Raw genomic sequence first — 21,146 nt, forward strand, 5'->3', positions numbered from 1 at the left:
ACCCATTTCAATTATTTATTTTTACCAGTGAAACCAATATAACATCTCAACATTCACAAATATACATTTCTGACATTCAAAAACAAAACAAAAACAAATCAGTGACCAATATAGCCACCTTTCTTTGCAAGGACACTCAAAAGCCTGCCATCCATGGATTCTGTCAGTGTTTTGATCTGTTCACCATCAACATTGCGTGCAGCAGCAACCACAGCCTCCCAGACACTGTTCAGAGAGGTGTACTGTTTTCCCTCCTTGTAAATCTCACATTTGATGATGGACCACAGGTTCTCAATGGGGTTCAGATCAGGTGAACAAGGAGGCCATGTCATTAGATTTTCTTCTTTTATACCCTTTCTTGCCAGCCACGCTGTGGAGTACTTGGACGTGTGTGATGGAGCATTGTCCTGCATGAAAATCATGTTTTTCTTGAAGGATGCAGACTTCTTCCTGTACCACTGCTTGAAGAAGGTGTCTTCCAGAAACTGGCAGTAGGACTGGGAGTTGAGCTTGACTCCATCCTCAACCCGAAAAGGCCCCACAAGCTCATCTTTGATGATACCAGCCCAAACCAGTACTCCACCTCCACCTTGCTGGCGTCTGAGTCGGACTGGAGCTCTCTGCCCTTTACCAATCCAGCCACGGGCCCACCCATCTAGACTCACTCTCATTTCATCAGTCCATAAAACCTTAGAAAAATCAGTCTTGAGATATTTCTTGGCCCAGTCTTGACGTTTCAGCTTGTGTGTCTTGTTCAGTGGTGGTCGTCTTTCAGCCTTTCTTACCTTGGCCATGTCTCTGAGTATTGCACACCTTGTGCTTTTGGGCACTCCAGTGATGTTGCAGCTCTGAAATATGGCCAAACTGGTGGCAAGTGGCATCTTGGCAGCTGCACGCTTGACTTTTCTCAGTTCATGGGCAGTTATTTTGCGCCTTGGTTTTTCCACACGCTTCTTGCGACCCTGTTGACTATTTTGAATGAAACGCTTGATTGTTCGATGATCATGCTTCAGAAGCTTTGCAATTTTAAGAGTGCTGCGTCCCTCTGCAAGATATCTCACTATTTTTGACTTTTCTGAGCCTGTCAAGTCCTTCTTTTGACCCATTTTGCCAAAGGAAAGGAAGTTGCCTAATAATTATGCACACCTGATATAGGGTGTTGATGTCATTAGACCACACCCCTTCTCATTACGGAGATGCACATCACCTAATATGCTTAATTGGTAGTAGGCTTTCGAGCCTATACAGCTTGGAGTAAGACAACATGCATAAAGAGGATGATGTGGTCAAAATACTCATTTGCCTAATAATTCTGCACTCCCTGTATATATATATATATACATAAAGCACAATTGGGCAGAAAGAAGTTACTGCCAGGTGGCAACCGGGCCATAGAACAAGCTATTGATGCTGATGTTTGTTCCTGGCAGAATGCTTATCTTTCTGTTTTGCATATGTAAATATGACCCTGGGGATAGTCTCCCTAAGGGTGATGGGGAAACCAGACGTGGACTCCTTGCCCAATGTGCTTAGAGGGATATGGCTGCACCTCACTGACGAGGCCCAAAGGAGGCTAAAACGATTGTCTGGGGTTGTCATGTTCCTTGTTCAGAGGAGAATTGCCTGGTATTTCGGGGCTGGACTGACCATGTTGGCAGGATCAGACTGATATACTACAGGAAAGTTTTCCTCTGTGAAAAGCACAATTGGGCAGAAAGAAGCTATTATTATTATTCTTTATTTATAAAGTGCCAACAGATTCCGCAGCGCTGTTCATAGGTAACAAAGATAAAAGTACAGTACAATATGAGACACCAAACAAATTTTAACAAACAAATACAGGAGGAATTGGGAGCCCTGTTCCCGTGGGAACTTACAATCTAAATGGGTAGGAGGGTGAGAAACAGGAGGCGGGGACTGCAAAGGTGGGAATGATGTTAGTGTGAAGTTAGATGAGGGCAACTATTAGGCAAGTGGAATTCATTAGTTACCGATTTGGTGATAGGCTTCCCTGAACAAGAAGGTCTTTAGGGAGCGTTTAAAGGAGGAGAGGTTGGGGGAAAGTCTGACAGCTCGAGGAAGTGCGTTCCAGAGGGTTGGTGCCGCACAAGAGAAGTCCTGTAGTCTAGCATGAGAGGAGGTGATGGTAGAAGAGGCAAGGAGTAGATCGTTGTTGGATCTTATGTTGGATCTTAGGGAATGTTGATGTTCAATGCTGATTCCTGGCAGAATGCTTCTCTTTCTGTTTTGCATATATATATATATATATATATATATATATATATATATATATATACAGTACATACATAGACATCTTTAGAAATGTATATGTATGTATCTCTATGTTAAAGCCCTTTGACTGCCTTTTTTTTTTCTAACACCTGAGACCTGATACTTTGAGCCTGTATAACTTTGTTGTGCAATATTGTTTTTTTAATAATTTTACCAGATAGTGTTATTATGAGTGTAACTGTACTTTTCAATGTATTTTTGATGCGTTTTGTGGCACATTTTTGATTTGTGTAACAGTTAATCAGAGCTCTGAGGTCGCGGTAATCTACATATAAAACACGATTGCGCTCACACGTTCGCATTTACTTACAATTTTAACTTTCAATTTTCCTTCCGACACGCACAAATAGCCTAGAAAATAACAATATCAATCACACAAAATATTTAGCGTACCACTCGTAATTTGGCCCTATGTGTTTAACTCCTGCAATGGATGGTAAGTGCATCTGGTGAGCCATTGGCAAAAGACATCTATGATCAGCCACCAATCACCAGCTAGCTTCCAGTAGATCACTGCTGCTCTTGAGCATGCCTATGTTTGCTTTTTAGCAAAGGATAAAGAAGAATAGGGCTCTTGAGGATTGCTAATCAAGTAAGAGGTGAGTACTGGATATTATTTCTTTTTTTTTATTTCAAAGCAAATTCTTCCTGTTCGTTGCCACACAAATGTTATGAGGTGTCTGCACAGACAAGTGTGTATATGAGCTTTTACTTTATTACAACTTGTTCCAACCTTTGGACGTCTAGGAATTTTATTGTTTTTATTTTCTCTTTCATTTTGCCTTTGATACCCTTGTTAATAAGAACCATTTTTCTATGACTGGTGTCTCTCTTAAAAATATGTGATATACTGACCATGAGGTGTGAGATACAAAAAATAATCCAGACAACCCTAAGTGTGCTAAATAAACACCAACTTGTATTTTACAATAAGGTTTTACTTATGCATCATACTGGGAACTTTTTACATTATGTTTATGTTCCTCTGCAGCTCCAGAATGGTATTTTTAACTATGTGTTTTTATCTCCTTTGTAGGTGTTAAACAAAAAAACTTGCATGGTAGGTAGTTCAAAAACTGCATGCTTGTATTACTGCATGCCATTTTGCACTATAATGTTCCTTTAAGTTTAACTCCTTAAAGGGACACTCAGGTTAAATAAAATTTTCATGATTCAGATACAGCATGTAATTTTAAACAACTTTCCAATTTACTTCCATTAAAAAAAATGTGCACAGTCTTTTATATTTACAATTTTTGAGTCACCAGATCCTACTGAGCATGTGCAAGAATTCACAGACTATACGTATATGCATTTGTGATTGGCTGATTGCTATCACATGGTACAAGTGGAAATATACATAACTTTGAAATTTGTTATAAAAAAATCTACTACTCATTTGAAGTTCAGACTAAGTGCTATTGCATTGTTTTGTTATCGTGCATGTGTTGATTATGCAAATCTAATGTGTTGACTGGTCCTTTAATGACCACAGCACTTCTCCATTTTCTGTCCGTTTGGGACCAAGGCTATTTCTACATTTTTGCGGTGTTTGTGTTTAGCTGTAATTTTCCTCTTACTCATTTACTGTACACACACATATTATATATCGTTTTTCTCGCCATTAAATGGACTTTCAAAAGATACCATTATTTTCATCATATCTTATAATTTACTATAAGAAAATATATAAAATATGAGGAAAAAATGGAAAAAAAAACACTTTTTCTAACTTTGACCCCCAAAATCTGTTACACATCTACAATCACCAAAAAACATCCATTCTAAATCATTTCTAAATTTTGTCCTGAGTTTAGAAATACTCAATGTTTACATGTTCTTTGGTTTTTTTACAAGTTAGATGCCAATAAATACAAGTAGCACTTTGCTATTTCCAAACCACTTTTTTTCAAAATTAGCACTAGTTACATTGGAACACTGATATCTTTCAGGAATCCCTGAATATCCCTTGACATGTATATATTTTTTTTAGAAGACATCCCAAATTATTGATCTAGGCCCATTTTGGTATATTTCATGCCACCCTTTCACTGCCAAATGCGATCAAATAAAAAAAATTGTTAATTTTTTCACAATTTTGTTCACAAACTTTAGGTTTCTCACTGAAATTATTTACAAACAACTTGTGCAATTATGGCATAAATGGTTGCAAATGCTTCTCTGGAATCCCCTTTGTTCAGAAATAGCAGACATATATGGCTTTGGCGTTGCGTTTTGGCAATTAGAAGGCCGCTAAATACCACTGCGCACCACACGTGCATTATGCCCAGCAGTGAAGGGGTTAATTAGGGAGCTTGTAGGGAGTTTGTAGGGTTCGTTTTAGCTTTAGTGTAGTGTAGTAGACCACCCCAAGTATTGATCTAGGCCCATTTTGGTATATGTCATGCCACCATTTCACCGCCAAATGCGATCAAATTAAAAAAAACTTTACATTTTTCACAATTTTAGGTTTCTCACTGAAATTATTTACAAACAGCTCGTGCAATTATGGCACAAATGGTTGTAAATGCTTCTCTGGGATCCCCTTTGTTCAGAAATAGCAGACATATATGGCTTTGGCATTGCTTTTTAGTAATTAGAAGGCCGCTAAATACCGCTGTGCACCACACGTGCATTATGCCCAGCAGTGAAGGGGTTAATTAGGGAGCTTGTAGGGAGTTTGTAGGGTTAATTTTAGCTTTAGTGTAGTGTAGTAGACAACCCAAAGTATTGATTTAGGCCCATTTTGGTATATTTCATGCCACCATTTCACTGCCAAATATCAAATAAAAAAATTGTTCACTTTTTCACAAACTTTTCACAAATTTTAGGTTTCTCATTGGAATTATTTACAAACAGCTTGTGCAATTATGGCACCAATGGTTGTAAAGGCTTCTCTGGGATCCCCTTTGTTCAGAAATAGCAGACTTATATGGCTTTGGCATTACTTTTTGGTAATTAGAAGGCCGCTAAATGAAACTGTGCATCACACGTGTATTATGTCTAGCAGTGAAGGGGTTAATTAGGGAGCTTGTAGGGAGCTTGCAGGGTTAATTTTAGCTTTAGTGTAGAGATCATCCTCCCACCTGACACATCACACCCCCTGATTCCTCCTAAACAGCTCCCTTCCCTCCCACACCCCACAATTGTCTGCGCCATCTTAAGTGCTGGCAGAAAGTCTGCCAGTACTAAAATAAAAGGTAACTTGGATTTTTTTTATTTTTTAGCATATTTACATATGCTGCTGTGTAGGATCCCCCTTAGCCCCCAACTCCCTGATCCCCTTATTGGGAGCCATCTTGGGTACTGGCAAAAAAATGTTTTTTTTTTCATTTATTTTTTCTGTAGTGTAGCTTCCCCCCCCCCCCCCACAGACCAACCCCTGCCTGATTGTTTATAAAAAAAAATACAGCTTGCCTCCCCCCCACACCCGCTCCCTCCACGTGCACGTGCCTGCCCTCCCATGCACATAGCTACCCCCGCCCATGATCCGCTCAACATCATAGGGCCCATCAATGGCCGCCCACCCACCTCCCACGTCGGCTCCCACCCACCAATGATACCGGCCATCGATGTCCGGGGCAGAGAGGGCCACAGAGTGACTCTCTCTGCATTGGATGGCCAAGGGGGGTTATTGCAGGATGCCTCGATATAGAGACATCACTGCAATAACCGGAAAGTGCCTGGAAGCGATCAGGATCACTTCCACTGCTTTCCCAGACCGACGGCGTACAGGGTACGTCCTCGGTCGTTAACTGTATTTCTTTAGAGGACGTAACCTGCACGTTGTCGGTTATTAAGGGGTTAAAGGGATATGAAACCCAAATGTTTTCTTTCATGATTCAGATAGACTAATTTTAAGCAATTTACTAATTTACTCTTAGGGGTTGGAAACAGCAGTTAAGAAGCCGCGGTCTTAAGACTGCTGCTCCTTAACTCGTCCACCACCTCTGAGGTGGCGGACAGCAATCAGCCCGATCGCATATGATCGGGTTGATTGACACCCACTGCTAGCGGTCAATTGGCCGTGAATCTGCAGGGGGCAGCATTGCACAAGCAGTTCACCAGAACTGTTTGTGCAATGTTAAATGCTGACAGCTAAATGTAGCCACCAATCAGTAAGCAGTAGCACTACCCAGGGTGCTGAACCAAAAAATGGTCCGGCTTCTACGCTTACATTCCTGCTTTTTCAAATAAAGATAGAAAGAGAACAAAAAAAATGATAATAGAAGTAAATTAGAAAGTTGCTTAAAATTGCATGCTCTATCTGAATCTTTAAAATAATAATCATGGGGGGGCGGAGCTAACCGTCAACGAACATGGCAGCATTACATGGGAGCTCTGTGATAGAAACTGAAGAAAAGCAACAGGACTACTGAATAAGATGACATTAAAACCCTCCTTTGGTGATAATTAAGCCATATTAACACATTTAGAGAAACCAGAATGAACAAGAATGGCTGCATGCATACCCGAAACCAACACCTCCACTTAAGGCCTGTACCCCCCGTAACTAAGAGCTGAAACACCTAGACCCTCAGAATACAAGCAGCGCGGTACACACAAAAGCACTATACCGCTTTTTGTCACTATTAATTGCCACAAGCGACTGTTGAGGGGAAATGGAGGCTGCACTACTTCTAGCTCTAAAGGGCTTGGGTGACAAGCTGGATTACCACTACATCCAGCTTTCACGTTGTTTCACCGAGACTCGCGGCACTTACAGTCTCCAAGATGGCGCCCTACTTTCTTCTGCACCACCTCCTGAACCCGCAGCACTACCTATGACTGGTGTGGATTGGCCTGTGCAACAGGAGGCTCTCCCGCAGGAAGATTCAGAAGACCCTGTTTGTACGATGGCGCGAGCACAGTGGGGAGAGGCTGTGATCCACTCTCCCATATATATGCGGAGCGATGCGTCTGAGACCTGTCCGCTACCGGCTATTTGGAGACTTCAGTCTTTGAGTGTGGGCGCATGTACGCCCAAGCTACAGCAAACAAGCACCATCTACGCGGTTTGTCTCCTCACTGCTCGCGCCCTTACGCTGGATTCACGGGATTCCTACTTCTACAAATCCTGGCTTAAAGATGAAAAGATCGATCCCCAGTACGCTCTGCTATCAGCTGGATTATGGGACATTTGGAGCATCATCCTAAAAGCACACCCAAGCCCCCTGCTGAACTACAAGACAGGTGTCGGTTAAGTCAGAGATAGCCACTCTTGGGCTGATCACCGACTGTCAGCTACGGTAGAGACTTATCCTTTCATATAGCATAGGCCATATTGTACATGAAAACCACACGGCTTGATAGCACAGCCTGTGCATATACCCTTGACGCCCTGCAGAGCCCTCCTGAACTTTTCATAAGTATACTACACCATGTTTGCCGTTTTTCTTCGTTTACAGTGTGTTTAATACTTTTTGTCACCCCTTTTTGGTTGAGAGGGTATAGAACTTTCCCCTTTCTATATATGCTGGTAATCACTTCAGGGCTACAGACATAGTACTGATATAAACCCACTTCTCTTACCAGTTGTTTATATGTTTGAGACACTTTATCCATAAGGGAACTATGTTTAATTTTAGTTAATTAAGGTTTACGCTCACTCAAGTGGACATCTCTATCCTTGCTATTTTACAATCGCACAAATCTCTCTTATAAGTAGGTGCGGTTCATATTCAGTATATGCTTCTGCACAGCTAAGTCTTACCGCATATATGTTTATTATACCTGTTAAATGTGCACTTGCCGAGACTAAGGAATATATGCTAAGGGAATGTATATCTGCCACTAATATGCTGACCATTGGAGCTATAATTGATAGAGTTTATTGTCTAACTAGTGTACTAGGATAGGATACGTGTAATAAGAGTAAAGAGAGCTCCACTATATCTCTTGTCAGTCAGAGATGATTCCACCATATAGTCATGGTTTATATAGGTATGTTCCTAACTGCCCACTCTTCTTACAGATTATATATCCATTGTTAACATAAGGAACCAATAGTATGACAACTGCATGTTTGCAATCTTACTTGATGCTCCCTGTCTACATATACCCCCCTAGAATTGTGCTCTGTCCTTACATATTCTGCTTTAGTTATAGATCAGTCTACTGGCTCATGTTCTATAGGTTTATCCTCTCCCTCTGGGGCTTACTCTCTCCCAAGTATGCCATTAGAGGTTCGAACATTTTCTCAGTTAAAGGTGCATTGTGCTTAACCTTATATATGGAGCTGTACATGTTGATATGTGTGTTAACCTCACTCCACAATCATACTACCGCTATGATATCCTGACACACAGTGCGTTGGGTATTGCATGCCCGAAGCCTGTTCTCATTGTCCCCAGTTGAGGGATACTCATATAACAATATACCACTACCATGGTCTTCCTGCATGTAATACATTCTAATTCTGATCATGGGTATTATACAGGTATCGCTATAGATAAGTGGGTTACGCAATTGTGTTTGGAAACTACATGGGCAACAGGTATATCACCCCATATCTTAATGGCTATCACAACAGACGTGGCTATTACACCAATATTATCATAAGATGTGGGTGTTTGTCAATTAAATTGCTCTTTGCCAAGGGAAACATACTTATCTCATACTATGATTAAAAACTAGAATGGGCTAACTACAGATAGCGCAAAAGACATATATGAACTCTTCATGAATACGGTAGCCTCATATACCCTGTATATGTTCTTATTACCACCAGATGAGAGATACTCATATAACCAGCTAGCTTAAGTTTAATAATCTATTTAAACGTTTCTCTGTACTGTAGTTTATACATCTTGTTTTGTTAGGTAATTGTGTACATAACCACACCCTAACATCTTAGTCTTTCTGTATGTACATGCTCCAGTCCCAGTTTTAGACATTACACAATTTTGGCCCGCTGAACCTAATCTGTAAGAATTCACCTTACTCAGTTAACTGTTAATAATGTCGAACCTCTAGTTCATATTACCCTCCTCTTTAATCATCCCACCTAACTGTGTCCCATCAACTCATTACATCTCCTTTATGTTTTTACCCTCAGATAGCACACATCCACAACAGGAACCTAATCACCTCCCCCCCGCTCTCTTCCTTTCTCTTTTCCTCTTCTTCTTATTCTCTAAAAGCATCTCTTGCCTGCTGACTTTCACCTTCTTTCTATCCCCACACTAGGCCCAAAAGTGGCCACTTCCAATGTCATGTTCCTCCTCAAATGTTCCAAAACTATGTAAGGTTCAAGAGTAACCTTCCTTATCAATTGAGGAACCCATTACAGAACTCTATGTAAAATATAAAAATGAGGTTCAAGATGATTACTTATATAGATCCACTGTAATACTGTTGCTTTATCTTGCATATAACTGTTTGTCATATCGTATGATATATATATTTTTTCTGGTATTTCATATTGGTTGTACTATTCTTATAACCTCAATAAAAAAAATAAAAATAATAATAATCATAATTTGGGTTTAATATCCCTTTAATGATGTTCTCAAGTTTGCAAGATGAAGTAGACATTTTATGTTTCTAATCATTTCAAAGCTGAATGAAACAATGTAAACAATTAAAATTTAATGAATTAGAAACGCAATTTTAAACATTTCAATTTACTTCTATTATATGATTTGCTTAATTCTCTTGGTATCATTTGTTGAAAAGCATACCTAGCAATGCACTACTGGGAACTAGCCACTGATTGGTAGCTGAATATAAATGCTTTGTCATTGGCTTACCTGGCGTTTTCAGCTAGCTCCCAGTAGCGCATTTCTGCTTCTTCAAAGACGGATACCAAAGATATGAAGCAAAGTTGATAGTAAAAGTCCTATCTGACCTCTAGGGTTTTGTATCCCCCTTGAACTGCCTGTAGCTATTTCTTCCCTATGAATATCCTGGTTTCAAAAGGTGATTCTGGGCATTACCTAAATCCTAAATATATGCCAGTCAATAAAGGATCTATGTTAGACATGCACCCCATATGTTTATGTATTAATGTTTCTGACATAGGAATGTGCCAGAGAACACACACACACAAATATGTTTTGTCCTTAATGGGACCATTTTAGTTTAATAGGTCCATGAGGCTGGATCTGGCTTTTGTGTGAGTGAACACCATGATACCAGCACTGCTCTCTGTAATAGCCTAAAGAAAATATGTTAGACTGTATGGCTTGTTGAATCATTTTGTAAATATCTATTTTCTATATGTCTATATATCTGTCTGTCTATCTATCTATCTATCTATCTATCTACTGTATATACTGTGTATATATATGTCTTTCTGTCTATCTATTATCTATCTGTCTATATATATGTCTGTCTATCTATCTATCTATCTATCATCTATCTGTCTATCTATCTATCTATATACTGTATATACTGTGTATATATTTATATATATATATATATATATATATATATATATATATGTCTTTCTGTCTATCTATTATCTATCTATCTATCTATCCATCTATATGTCTGTCTGTCTATCATCTATCTATCTGGAATAAGTAGTTTGATCTGGCTGCTTTATTAGACATATTTGTTATTTATTGTCACATTTTCCCCTCAGTCTCAATACTCTAAATTCTTCTCTGAATATAACCTATCGTCTCACCACAGCCCCCGACTCACTTTCCAAACCCCCTGATCCTGTACCATTAATACCTTCTGTCTTTCTGTGTCACTGAGTCTCTGTATAGATAGCTTTTCTTTCTGTCTGTAACCTGATGATACAGTTGCCTAGTCTAATGTTACAGTGACCTAGAATTCCAAGTGCTAAGTCTGTGACTGCAGCAACTTTATACCGAAGAGCATCTCTGCTTGATACACTCAGTGCTACAAGTTATTATCCTTTCACCTTGATACACTCACTGTTATACATTTGCAGAACAATGATACACTCAGTCCTATATTCCAGCAGAGCATTGCACTAGAAATATGCACTATTAAACAGCTACAGGTGAATTCACGTAATGTGCTCATTGCTGTTCACCTGCAGATCATCTCACCAGGTACATACCCATGTGCAGAACATCTAACCTTACACACTCTATAGATTTACTGATAGGGCAGAATTGATCAATTGGTGATACATGCAGCTGCCTATGACGGTTGCCTGGATAGCCCAGTGAAACTATTATTTCTGTTTTCTTCCATTCTTTGTTTTGTATACTGTGTTGGCTGGTTTGTTTGTTAAATATTAAAGTGGTCTTTTGAATCTTTAGGTTCTTCTTAGGCCAATATATATTTATGAACTCACAGCTTTGAGTAGACAAGTAAATGCACTTGGTGTAAGTGGGTTGAAAAGTCAGGATACAGTACATCTAATAAACTTGTGCCTAAGGGTGCAGGTAATGTAAATATGTCCCTGCTTACTGGTATGAATCTGGCTAATTCACAGACCCTTTTACTCCATGGAATAGATTAATAAAGCTTATTTGGTAAGCCAGCTGTTGCCACAAGTTCCACTGTACCAGAGAAGACCTTTGTGAGTTTCCATTATGGCTTTTGAAATTTATACAGCGAATAATATATTTATAAAGCATTTATTTAAATGTGTATTCCCAACTACACTGCCTTACATAAAATGCAAAATAGAGAGTCTGAAGTGAATCAAATTATCATTTAAATGAGTACTTTATTGTTTCTGCAAGTGGATCAGAGAATCAAAAGCTCAACTGTCCAAAATCACCCAGCACCACTAGCTCAGAACCATCTGTCATTTAACAGCTGCTGATGCAGAGGCACGGGAGCACGCTATCCGATGGAACAGGCAGTATCGTTTGTGGTTGGCTGTACTGATTTTAAAAACAAGTTTGAACTGAGGGGCATTTGGGGGGAATTGAGGTTAAATAAAATATAAAGTAAATGTAAACGTTACTATGATAACATTGCACTACTTAGTATAATTGGCTAATACTCACTATCACAGAGAGTATTGTGTAGACCACTGTTATATGCATGCTCACACACGCATACTTCATATTCACCCTATTATGACCTGCAGAACATCAACCTTATATACTTTCTCTTGTTACTACTTACAGTGGCCCCCACAGTGGCTTCCCACCACCACTTCGCCCAGGCACTGTGGCATTTCCAGCTAACCCTGACCATGGCACAACCAGTCCCACCCGAGGAAAGCCCAATCTCGCCCATGACACAGCTGTGTCCTCAAACTCCTAACAAGCCCACCCCCACAAATCACTGGTGCACCTCCTAGATGTTCCCCAGAAGAAGAAAATTCTGTGAATGCCACTGACTACTTACCCACACTAGTGAGGGGCTTGGAAAAAGGGTTAATGCCCCAGCTATCACTGAACACCCCTCTTCCTTTGAATAGGCAGGGAGCAAATCCCACGTGCTTCTGAAATAGCAGTTGCAGTTTCCAGCCCCAGGAGTCTGGGGGCAAACGAACCTGATCAAATATGTCATTTTCTCCAAAGGCATAAACTGGAACCAAGTCTGCCCTGTAGAGGAAATTAAATATAAAATAGTGAACTCATAATAATTGTTTCATTATTTAAAAAAAAAAAAAAAAAAACACTGATGGGAAGAACATTGGAATGTGACATATTTACAGAAAATACACAGTATAACACTTTATTAAAATAGAATGTTGCATAAATATGCTTTTACATGTTTTCATCTACTTAAAGGGACTTGAAACCCACATTTTTTTTAATGATTCAGATAGAGAATACAATTTGAAACAATTTTCTAATTTACTTCTATTATCTAATTTGTTTCATTCTCTTGGTATCATTTGTAAAAGGAGCAGCAATGCACTAATGGGCATCTATTTATCAAGCCGTCAACTTACTTGCATTTGATGGCACCAATACGCTCACCTAAGATCACCTAACATCGCTGCAGTGGATCTGAATACATTCTCCAAAATTACCAAAAAAGCTGTCAAAAAGCCACGCACCAAGTACAGTGCGATGAGCAACAGACTGTTGCTAACTAACAGTCATCGATCTCGCTGCTCTACGGCTTTTTCACAGCTTTATTGGTACCCTGTCACTAAACACCCACACTATACTATACTGTTTTAACCCCTATACCTACGCTCCCGGAGCCCACCGCAACTCTAATAAATGTATTAACCGCTAAACCGCCGCTCACGGACACCGCCGCAACTAAATAAAGTGTTTAACCCCTAAACCGCCGCTCCTGGAGCCCACCGCCACCTACATTATACTTATTAACCCCTAATCTGCCGCCCCCTACACCGCCTCCACCTACATTATACTTATTAACCCCTATTCTGCCGCCCCCTACACCGCCGCTACCTACATTATACTTATTAACCCCTAATCTGCCGCCCCCTACATTATACTTATTAACCCCTAATCTGCAGCCCCCTACACCGCCTCCACCTACATTATACTTATTAACCCCTAATCTGCCACCCCCTACACCGCCGCCACCTACATTATACTTATTAACCCCTAATCTGCCATCCCCTACACCGCCACCACCTACATTATATTTATTAACCCTTAATCTGCCCCGCCACACCGCCCCCACCTAACTACATTTATTAACCCCTAATCTGCAGCCCCCAAAATCGCCACCACTATATTAAATTTATTAACCCCTAAACCTAAGTCTAACCCCAACCCTAACACCCCCTTACTTAAATTTAATTTAAATAAATCTAAATAAATATTCCTATCATTAAATAAATTATTCCTATTTAAAACTAAATACTTACCTATAAAATAAACCCTAAGCTAGCTACAATATAACTAATAGTTGCATTGTAGCTATCTTAGGGTTTATTTTTATTTTACAGGCAAGTTTGTATTTATTTTAAATAGGTACATTAGTTATTAAATAGTTATTAACTATTTAATAACTTCCTAGTTAAAATAAATACAAATATACCTGTAAAATAAAACCTAACCTAAGTTACAATTACACCTAATACTACACTATAATTAAATTAATTGCCTAAACTAAATACAATTAAATACAATTAAATAAAATTATCTAAAGTACAAAAAAAACAAAACACTAAATTATAGAAAATAATAAACAAATTACAAGATTTTTAAACTAATTACACCTAATCTAATCCCCATAACAAAATAAAAAAGCCCCCCCAAAATAAAAAAGCCCTACCCTACACTAAATTACAAATAGCCCTTAAAAGGGCCTTTTGCGGGGCATTGCCCCAAAGTAATCAGCTCTTTTACCTGTAAAAAAAATTTACAACCCCCCAACATTAAAACCCACCACCCACACAACCAACCCTACTCTAAAACCCACCCAATCCCCCCTTAAAAAATCCTAACACTAACCTCTTGAAGATCCCCCTACTGTGAGAAGTCTTCACCCAACCGGGCCGAAGTCCTCAACGAAGCCGGCAGAAGTGGTCCTCCAGACGGGCAGAAGTGGTCCTCCAGACGGGCAAAAGTCTTCATCCAGACGGCATCTTCTATCTTCATCCATCCGGCCAGAGCGACTCCATCTTCAAGACATCCGATGTGGAGCATCCTCTTCATCCGACGTCTTCTTCAACAATGACGGTTCCTTTAAGTGACGTCATCCAAGATGGCGTCCCTTCAATTCAGATTGGCTGATAGAATCCTATCAGCCAATCTTAATTAAGGTACGAAAAATCCTATTGGCTGATGCAATTCCGATTGGCTGATAGAATTCTATCAGCCAATTGGAACTGAAGGGATGCCATCTTGGATGACGTCACTTAAAGGAACCGTCATTGTTGAAGAAGATGTCGGATGAAGAGGATGCTCCACGTCGGATGTCTTGAAGATGGAGCCGCTCTGCGCCGGATGGATGAAGATAGAAGATGCCGTCTGGATGAAGACTTCTGCCCGCCTGGAGGACCACTTCTGCCCGTCTGGAAGACCACTTCTGCCGGCTTTGTTGAGGATTTCGGCCCGGTTGTTTTTTTTTACAGGTAAAAGAGCTGTTTACTTTGGGGCAATGCCCCGCAAAAGGCCCTTTTAAGGGCTATTTGTAATTTAGTGTAGGGTTTAGGGGTTAATAAATTTAATATAGTGGCGGCGGTGTAAGGGGTGGCAGATTAGGGGTTAATAAATATAATGTAGGTGGCGGCGGCGTAGGGGGGGCAGATTAGGGGTTAATAAGTATAATGTAGGTGGCGGCAGTGTAGGGGGGCAGATTAGGGGTTAATAACTTTATGTAGGTGGCGGCGCTGGCGGGGCTGCAGATTAGGGGTTAATAAGTATAATGTAGGTGGCAGCGGTGTGGGGGGGCAGATTAGGGGCTAATAAGTATAATGTAGGTGGCGGCGGTGTAGGGGGCGCAGATTAGGGGTTAATAAATATAATGTAGGTGGCGGCAGTGTAGGGGGTGGCAGATTAGGGGTGTTTAGACTCGGGGTACATGTTAGGGTGTTAGGTGTAAACGTTCCCATAGGAATCAATGGGATATCGGTCAGCAACGAACATAAGCTTTCACTGCTTTCAGACTCCCATTGATTCCTATGGCATCCGCCACCTCCAGGGCGGCGGATTGAAAACCAGGTACGCTGGGCCGAAATAGTGCCGAGCGTACCTGGTAGAAAATTGATAACTCGCAAAAGTAGTCAGATTGTGCCGAATTTGCATTCAGAACATCTGTAATGACGTAAGCATCGATCTGTGTCGGACTGAGTCCGGCGGATCGTATGTTACGTCACAAAATTCTACTTTTGCCGGTCTGTAGGGTTTGATAACTAAGGGGAATCAGGCTCGCCACAAATACACTGCGGAATTCCAGCGTTTTTGCGGTTGATGGCTTGATAAATAGATGCCATGGTTTCTAACTGAACACAATGGTGAGCCAATCACAATCAATATATATATATATATATATATATATATATATATATATATATATATATATATATATAAAATATAGGTGGCGGCGGTGTAGGGGGTGCAGATTAGGGGTTAATAAATATAATGTAGGTGGCGGCAGTGTAGGGGGTGGCAGATTAGCGGTGTTTAGACTCGGGGTACATGTTAGGGTGTTAGGTGTAAACGTTCCCATAGGAATCAATGGGATATCGGGCAGCAGCGAACATAAGCTTTCACTGCTTTCAGACTCCCATTGATTACTATGGCATTCGCCGCCTCCAGGGCGGTGGATTGAAAACCAGGTATGCTGGGCCAGAATAGTGCCGAGCGTACCTGGTAGAAAATTGATAACTAGCAAAAGTAGTCAGATTGTGCCGAATTTGCATTCGGAACATCTGTAATGACGTAAGCATCGATCTGTGTCGGACTGAGTCCGGTGGATCGTATGTTACGTCACAAAATTCTACTTTTGCCGGTCTGTAGGGTTTGATAACTAAGGGGAATCAGGCTCGCCACAAATACGCTGCAGAATTCCAGCGTATTTGCGGTTGATGGCTTGATAAATAGATGCCATGGTTTCTAACTGAACACAATGGTGAGCCAATCACAATCAATATATATATATATATATATATATATATATATATATATATATATATGCAGCCACCAATCAAGAGCTAGAACCTAGGTTCTCTGCTGCTTCTGTGCTTGTCTAGATAAACCTTTCAGCAAATGATAACAAGAGACGGAAGCAAATTAAATGATAGAAGTAAATTGAAAAGTTGTTTAAAATTGTATTCTCTATCTGAATCATGAAATAAAAATTTTGGGTTTCATGACCCTTTAACTGCAAAGGGCTCAATAACTTCTTTATATGTCTATATATGTATACATATGTATTTATGTGCTTATATGTGTATATATGTTTGTAAATACATGTATATACATATAAATAGAGAAATACATATGTATACATATATAGATATACTGTATATGTACACATACATATACAGCTTTAGACATGTATATGTATGTATCTCAAATTATGTTAAATCCCTTTGCATCCTTTTTTTTTTCCACCTGAGACCTCATATCTTTGAGCCCTTATTATAACTTTTGTGTGCAATATTTGTTTAAAATTATTTTTATTAGAAAGTGTCATGAGTGTAACTATACTTTGTAATGTATTTTTGATGTTTTGTGCAACTTTTTTGTTTTGCAAAACAGTTAACCAGAACTCTGAAGTTGTAGTAATCTTTCTAGCATAAATCACGATTGCACTCAAGTGATCGCTTTTACTTTAAACTCGTAATACCAGCGGTAAGCCCAACTAGCGCAAACACCAGTGATAAAATCCTTATTGTTTCCAAGCAAATGATTGCGTTCCACTTGTACTCTGGCCCTTAATAATCTAATACCTAATGTGGTTCTGTTTCATCAAGCACTAATATGTTATTGAATTAGTTAAATATCCTTCCAAACAAATACAGATTCCATAACAGGACCAAAGTTAACATTTTCGGGTCCGTGGGCAGGATAAATTTGTGGGGCCCCTCAGCCCAGCGCCCTTATTCCCCTTTCCCTGTATTCCCTGCTCTATGTACGGCCCATCTCTATCCCGTCATTCAGTGATACTTTATATAAAGAATAAAACTATATTTTACACCTCCTGATACCATAAACACTTCTTCACAAACTAAATACAAATCTATGCTAAATAATAATCATCAAATAAATAAAAATGAAGACATTTTTATTTTATATATTTCTCTTTTTCTGCTATAACTACTCAATAGTTTATTGCATAGCCCATCTGTACATCTTCCACAGAAAACCAGAACTACCTGTTTTTGTACCGGAGCAGAGGTATCTAGGAAAATATATGCAAATGAGCTAAACTATACCACACCTTTTTTGCTTCAAGTATCCATTTTAAAAATATATCCCTTCCCTCATGTTAGTGAAATGCTGTTCAGGGTAGCCTTTAAGTATAGTATGGATTGAAGAGGGCAGCAAAGGAAATCAAATGTGGACAGCAGTTTTTACCTCATTAGGCCTTATGAGCACATGATTCATTCCTGAATGCTGCTGAGGGAAACTTGGTTTAAGGCAATTATATCAGTCTCCATTAAAATTATGGTGAGTAAAAATTATGTGGGAAAAAAAACCTCCTCTACTATGGGTAAGAAAATATTCAATAGGTTATTGCATAGACCATTGGACACCCCCACAAAAACCAGAACAACTTGTTTTTGTACAGTAGCATGGGAATCTGGGAAAGGAACTAAACAATACCACAAATTTTTGCTTCAAGTATCTGTTTTATACGAGATTCCCTTATGCTAGTGCAATGCTGCTTCTGCAGCAAAGGAAATCACATGTGGATAGTTGTTTCAGCTTTATTAGGTTTCCTCAACATATGATAGACAAATGAATGGACATTATTAACATAGCTCCCAGCATTAACTGAAGGATTTGTAAGCTGTGGCCCAATGGTGTTTTGTATGTGAAGTGGCAACTAGAGAGCAAGGGTGTGTCAGTAATTGGGGGGCTGTGGTCAGAGCCAAAACAGTCACTGGTTGCACTTTTGAAACTAGGGCAAATGTGTACTAGCCCCCCCCCCCACCTAGTATAATGGCTGGTTCCCATGTGCCCTTTCTCTATCCTCCACTCTGCCCAGCTCACACACAGGGGCCTATTTATTATGTTGCGAGCGGACATGATCCGATATAGCGGATCATGTCCGCTGCACATCGATAAATGCCGAAAGCATACACTCTCGACATTTATCATTGCACCAGCAGTTCTTGTGAACTGCTGGTGCAATACTGCCCCCTGCAGATTTGCGGTCAATCAGCGGCTAGCAGGGGGTGTCAATCAACCCGATCGTATTTGATTGGGTTGATTTCTGTCAATTTATGTCCACCGCCTCAGAGCAGGAGGAAAGGTTATGGAGCAGTCATCTTTAGACTGCTGCTTTATAACTTCTGTTTCCGGTGAGCCTGAAGGCTTGCCGTAAACACGGGGCATCAAACCGTACGGAGCTTGATAAATATGCCCCATAGCCTCACCTGATCCAGCCCCGTTCATAGCGCATTTGACATGCCTAAAACACAACTTGCCCCTCCCATGACACACTGGCCCCTCCCATCACAACCACATACATAAATTGCATCTGGGAAGTGCTCCCTCCTGTATATTGCTTCTATAGATGCCCCTGGTTTACAGATGGAACGGCTTGTAATTCTAAACAGGCATATCACAATTCCTTAGGTATTAGGGAATGATTTTATATATGTAGCAATCAGACCATCTCAGAAATTGCAAGACCACTAGGAACCTACTCTCTCTGTCACTATTCCTCTACAAATGGTACATAAACAATGGCCCAGAATGCCATGTCCCATTCCCCAGCCTTATTACCTGAATCTAAACCAGACACCACTCCTGTATTTTTATATTTTTTTAAAGGGCCAAAATAGTGAAATAAATTACATGATGTCATTCATTATAGCATGTCATTTTAATACTATCGACCCTGCAAATGTATGTGTTTAAACCCCCCTTTAAGATAGATTTCAAGCCCCAACTGTGTTAGTCTTTGCTTTAAGCAGACATTTTTTTTAAAAGTGTTACTTTAAACAAAGTGCATAGAATCTGTTTAATGTGTCACAGGAAGCTGGTTATTTGTGCTTTTAAATTAGCTATGTAACATTAGATGGATAGACTGTTAATCACTTGTGAGTCAGGGGTGATTACAGATTATAAAATTTGTGGGTATAAATTGCTGCCAAATATGCAGAGGTAAGTTGTGAGGGGTCATCTTCCCACCTTTATTATTTTTACATCTCATTCAGTAATGAATGGGGTGCATAGCACCCTAGGACTCCCTCCTCCCCTGAACTGGAGAATGCAAAGAAATTAGGAGAATAAAGGAATACAATGTATTCAGGATGCCAGAGCTACTAACGGTTACAGGAAGCATGAATGTAACTAAAGAGATTAGAAATTATATCTCTGGCATGGACTGGAGCTTTATAATCAAATAAAGAATAACAGAATCCAGAGAGCTCAACTGCAGGGACACAATACATTTTCAGTATACTAAAAGCAGCCTTGACAGATAACAAAACACTGGAATATGTGTCAAAATTATCAAGGGACTAATTCAAGCAAAAAAAAAACATGTTTTTGGAAGACAACAGTTCCAGACATATCTAAATCTGGAGGCAAAAGCTAATGAAATATGGTTGACAGAGCTGTGAATAAAAGCCAGAGGGGTCAATTTATCAAGTTCCATAACCTGCGGACAGAAATCAACCCGATCGAATATGATCGGGTTGCTTGACACCCCCTACTAGTGGCCGATTGGCCGCGAATCTGCAGGGGGCGGTATTGCACCAGCAGTTCACAAGAACTGCTGGAGCAATGAAAAATGCAGACAGACGGCAATTTAAAGGCACTTTTCACTGCCGTTTTTTTTTCTAACACACCACACCCGCCAACTTTAGCCTTAAAAAAACGCTTAGTGCAGTTTAAAAAAAAAAAAAAAAAAGATACTAATATTTTTTATTTTTCTAAAGCCACTACACACTTAACGTTGGGGGCAATTGTGGGACATTTTAAAAATTAACCAGAAGTCTGACCTCTGGTTAATTTTTTGAATACTAATTGCTACCACTAGTTTGCAGTAGCAATAACCAGCCACTTGTAATGGCTGCTTATTTATTTTGCGCCTGTAAAGGGTGAATTTGCCTGTTGCGGGCATGTGATAAATTAGCACTTCACTTGTAATCTAGCCCATTATTGAGAATTAAATATTGGGTTTAATGTCTCTCTAATCGCCTATTGACCAGCGGTATTTTGCACATCGAAGACCAAAGTTTCAGTATTGTCTTTGACATGACATATTTGTTACAGCCTTCGTGGGTGGTACACAATGAGGCAAGGAGCCAATCAGCTCACTGCAGGTGCACCATAACAAGGGTTTTCAGAAGCAGC

The 21,146-nt window shown here is 39.8% G+C and overlaps 1 protein-coding gene across 1 annotated transcript in view; it reads right to left on the reverse strand.

The window, feature by feature from the left end:
- LOC128662307 (diacylglycerol O-acyltransferase 2) overlaps window positions 1-21,146 on the reverse strand; it is a 45,350-nt gene that overhangs the window by 8,419 nt on the left and 15,785 nt on the right. The window contains exon 6 of the mRNA XM_053716112.1: window positions 12,580-12,779. Within this exon, the coding sequence (XP_053572087.1) occupies window positions 12,580-12,779 (200 nt within the window). The remainder of the gene's footprint in view (window positions 1-12,579; window positions 12,780-21,146) is intronic.

The sequence above is a fragment of the Bombina bombina genome, chromosome 6 (assembly GCF_027579735.1).
Source record: "Bombina bombina isolate aBomBom1 chromosome 6, aBomBom1.pri, whole genome shotgun sequence".
Taxonomy (NCBI): Eukaryota; Metazoa; Chordata; class Amphibia; order Anura; family Bombinatoridae; genus Bombina; species Bombina bombina.